Source organism: Leptinotarsa decemlineata, unplaced genomic scaffold, assembly GCF_025532065.1.
Source record: "Leptinotarsa decemlineata unplaced genomic scaffold, Ldec_3_MD MMD2_tig00026307_RagTag_RagTag, whole genome shotgun sequence".
NCBI lineage: Eukaryota > Metazoa > Arthropoda > Insecta > Coleoptera > Chrysomelidae > Leptinotarsa > Leptinotarsa decemlineata.
This window is the reverse complement of record NW_027412681.1, coordinates 19,632,426-19,636,308: the sequence shown is the minus strand read 5'-3', so window position 1 is coordinate 19,636,308 and position 3,883 is coordinate 19,632,426. Positions and strand designations below refer to the sequence as shown.

Below are 3,883 nucleotides of genomic sequence, written 5' to 3'. Positions count from 1 at the left end.
CTGTTACAAAAAATGTATTTTATAAGAAATAACATGTGGGTTAGGCCCCAACAGAACGAAACATAATGACTAATAATACTCTAACAATTCATATTTATTCCTGTTCAGCAGCTTCTTCAGCCAAATCATTGTCAACTGTCTCAGAACTATCCCTTAGCCCTTCATATAAATCATGGAACTGCTGGAATAAACTTTAGCAAATCTAGCAAGTCTTTCTTCTTCTCCTTAGTTATTGCTCTACCAGTTGGATGAAGAAGGTCCAGGTCATTGACTGTGTTCTTTGATGATCGCCCTTTAGATTTTTTGCTTAGGTCAACCTCATAAAAGAAACCTTCCTCCTGAGTGGTATATTTTACATAAATCTTTTTAGGTTCATTTTTTATGTAATTTATGTACTTTATTTGCTGTATTTTTAGCCATTCTATTTTTTCGCCAGTTGTAGATATTTTCCGGTTTGTTATTTTTTGTGTAAGAGATTTACTACTAAAAAAGTCGTTGCACCTCATTGTTGTCACCTCGAATTTTGGATTTCTTTTTTTTGCGGATCTAATGATGGATTGAAAATTCGGTCATGGTATCTTTTTTCCTTTTCAATAATGCCGAAATCCTGATCACAAGAACTAAAACTGTGACCAGGCACAAAAAATCTTTGTTCAATACATTTTAGTGATGTGGTACTTTTTTGGAGGTAATCGTTCAACATAACAGCCATATTGATATTTCGGTTTTGACCACCACATGCGTCACTGTACAATAGCAAATGTTCTGTTTGTGCAGATGAGTTTGTTGATAAATGCTTTATCAAACATGAAGCTACTTCTTGAGACCCCCTGGAAGCTATATTTTCACTCCATACATGAATCCCTTTTGCAAAACTTCATCATGGATGTCCAAATTGTACGTCCAAAGTTGTCGTTTGTAGTAAACCACGCCTGTCTGTAACTCTGGCGTCGGAAGAGTTTTTTGAAGATCAAACACCAAGACAGAAATTCTCCTATCAGATCCCTTTGCTTTGAAAACATTTTGGGTTTTATTTGCCTTAACTGCTTGTGCTCGCCTTTGGTGAAATTCCAGCTCGGTATGTGCGACACGTTTGCGGTCTTCTGAAGTACCAGATGACTTTATTTCCGCATTAAGAGCATCACATTTCTGACACGTATCCTTATGAGGTGCATGAAACTGTAAATTGAATTTAGTATTAAAAATATGGCGAAACATGAATAGGGACAAAGGTTGTCTAGAGCTATCTGAACATTTTTGTTTATAATCTCTGTACATTATTGACATGTTTAGGATCGGTGACAGAAATTTTCTATTTATATTATCTTTTCTGGCATAATGGGACTCATATGCCGGAAAAAGATTAATAAATTCACATAAAAATTGTTGGTCTTCAAGATTTGTTTTATTAGGAGGAGAATGCCTGCCTCTGCCATCCTGAAGGGATGTCCCAGGATGTTGTTTTCTTTTCAGGGCTAATGAAATTTTTCCATCAGTTATGGATAGAGTTTGTTTGAAAAAGGATTTACAGACACGTTGGTCGCAACCATTTTCGTCATGTAGAGTATATACACGGGTTTTCGATCTCCATGATATTTGGTTATTAGTGTAAGTTCGTTTTTTGTCTGTAACTTTTATTTGACCCTGAATGAAAGCATTTTTCATGGTCCAGTTGAGAGTGTAAAAATTGTCAAAGATGCTTTTCTTCCTTTCATCAGAAATTTTCAAATGGCATTCCATTTTACAAGAACATGGTCTAATAACCTGTTGTTTTGCATCTTTATTTTTTTATTTTTCTGTCTTGTACTTTGCTCCTCTATCCCTTGCCAGCTTCCTAATGAATCTCGCGTGAGTTTCAGGCCTTCGCAATGTTTTCTTGGAATTTGAATGAGTTTTGAAAGCTGACATACCATTTTCTGCATTATTCTCGCCTAGGAACCGAACAAAAGAAAACTAAATAAAATGTGCGGCAAAAGTGCCTAACCCATATTCTTTACTAAGTCATTTTTGCATCAAACAATTTGCTTCTCGGTCAATAAAACATTGAAAAAACTCTTGAAACTCACATGAAGACTTACTTCTTGATGAGTCTGGATTATAATCACTATCCTGATCGCTATAATCCGAACCAATAGGCTCGTGTTCATCACTGCTCATGTTGACGTCCGCCATGTTTGTGTTGGTTAGGCAGTTTTGTCACACACGTTCTATGATTATTTGTCAGTTCAAAAACTACTCGATAGATGGATACACGTAATAATAGCTGTAGGCTTAGGCACAATTGCCACACGGATCATAACGTACCAAAATAAGTAGATGCGATATGTAACCCAAAAAAATATAGTTTGTGGTTTATCACCTTTACCTCTGAGCCCCTCAATTTATATTTGGCCAACAGTTACAAAACCGATGAATTGTTCAATTGAAATGTTCGTTAGACTCAATCGAATATTTTAATTTTTTTTATTCATCACTGCTATAGATTTAAGATTACGTGACCGTTCCTGACACAATCCACTATAGAATTGTCTAAATGATGAAAATATCCATCTATTTATCTAAATTTTTTCTATCTATGATATTCAATATGTTAGAACAACCTGACGACCATCAGAAGAAGATAAATCAAGTATGCCGCCTATCTCTCCGCAATAAAACACTCATCCAAATCACCCCCGTTTGCCCGAATATCTTTATATTTCAAGATATTTTTCAATTTCAGAAGTATAAAAGTTGTCAAGTTGTTTATTATGGTCGTCTGTATCTTTTATTGCGGCACGCCTCACTTCGTATTTCTCTTCATTTGGGAACGTTTCACCTGATGCACCCTCACTGTCTCATTCCATACGTTTCAGGAATGGTAATGATCAAATAAAAGCAGGAAATCGGTTACTTTCACGGCCTTGCATCCCAGATTCAAATAAAGTCAGATTAATATGTTTCTGTTTCTTGTTTATGATACACATGTCTAGTGTTAATTTGACATCAAAAGCTTCCCCCCCTTTTTTGAGTTTTGGAGGGGAATAGATGAATATTACTGGAGTTTTATCCCAATACAAAACCTGTATTTTTAACACCTCGACACGTCTTTCAATAACCAAGTAATCATCTTCAAGAGGAAGAATACACTAAATTCACATACGTTGTCCTTATTCACACCATAGATTCCTCTGCTAAGTATCTGCGTCTTAATTGTTTTGAATTTTTTCACAATATTGCCTTACCTACTAGTCAGGAAAATCTAAACTATAAATACTCATTTCAACAAGCTATATAATATAGTAAACTTTAAGGGATTGATCCACCATCGTTAGTCATTATATAATTATGTTGACTCATTTTCAAGGTCTCATAGTCATCTAACCTATGAGAACTTATCTAACTAATCTTAATGAACGATTCAAACCCTAGTCTGAACGATCGATTTTCACTTGCTATCGTCCAACCTGTGTTAGGAATTACACGTTAAAAGGTAAGACCACGTTAATGCTTAGCTTGTACAAGTTTCGATTTCTAAGGGTTGTCGTTCGTAGAGGTGCGACAGCTGGTTAACGGTAAAACTGATTTGAACAGATTTTAAAAGTCTATGAAATAGTTTTGTTGCAAAACATGATGGGCGACTGCTGATTTTTCTAGTCTTGCATATTTTATATGTGCTAAATGTTCCTTATATCTTATTTTAATAGATCTTTTTGTCTCTCCATTATATTTCGCATCGTAGTCCTTACATTTAATTTTGTTGATTCCGGACTTTTCCGAATTCTCGACTTTGGCCTTATGATTTCCTAAAAGTCTCTGTAGTGTATGTCCCCAGTAAAATTCATTACTACACCAAACAGTGCATTACAAGGGGAATAGATATCAATATTTAGATCTAAAGGAA

General features: G+C 35.2%; 1 protein-coding gene across 1 annotated transcript; it reads right to left on the bottom strand.

Annotated features, from left to right (window-relative positions):
• Nucleotides 1-393: 393 nt before the first annotated feature.
• LOC141485108 (uncharacterized) lies at nt 394-1,740 on the bottom strand. The gene is given in 2 exon segments (XM_074181123.1): nt 394-855; nt 858-1,740. Coding segments are annotated over 2 exon segments (1,227 nt in total). The 3' UTR covers nt 394-511.
• Between the last annotated feature and the right edge of the window lie 2,143 nt (nt 1,741-3,883).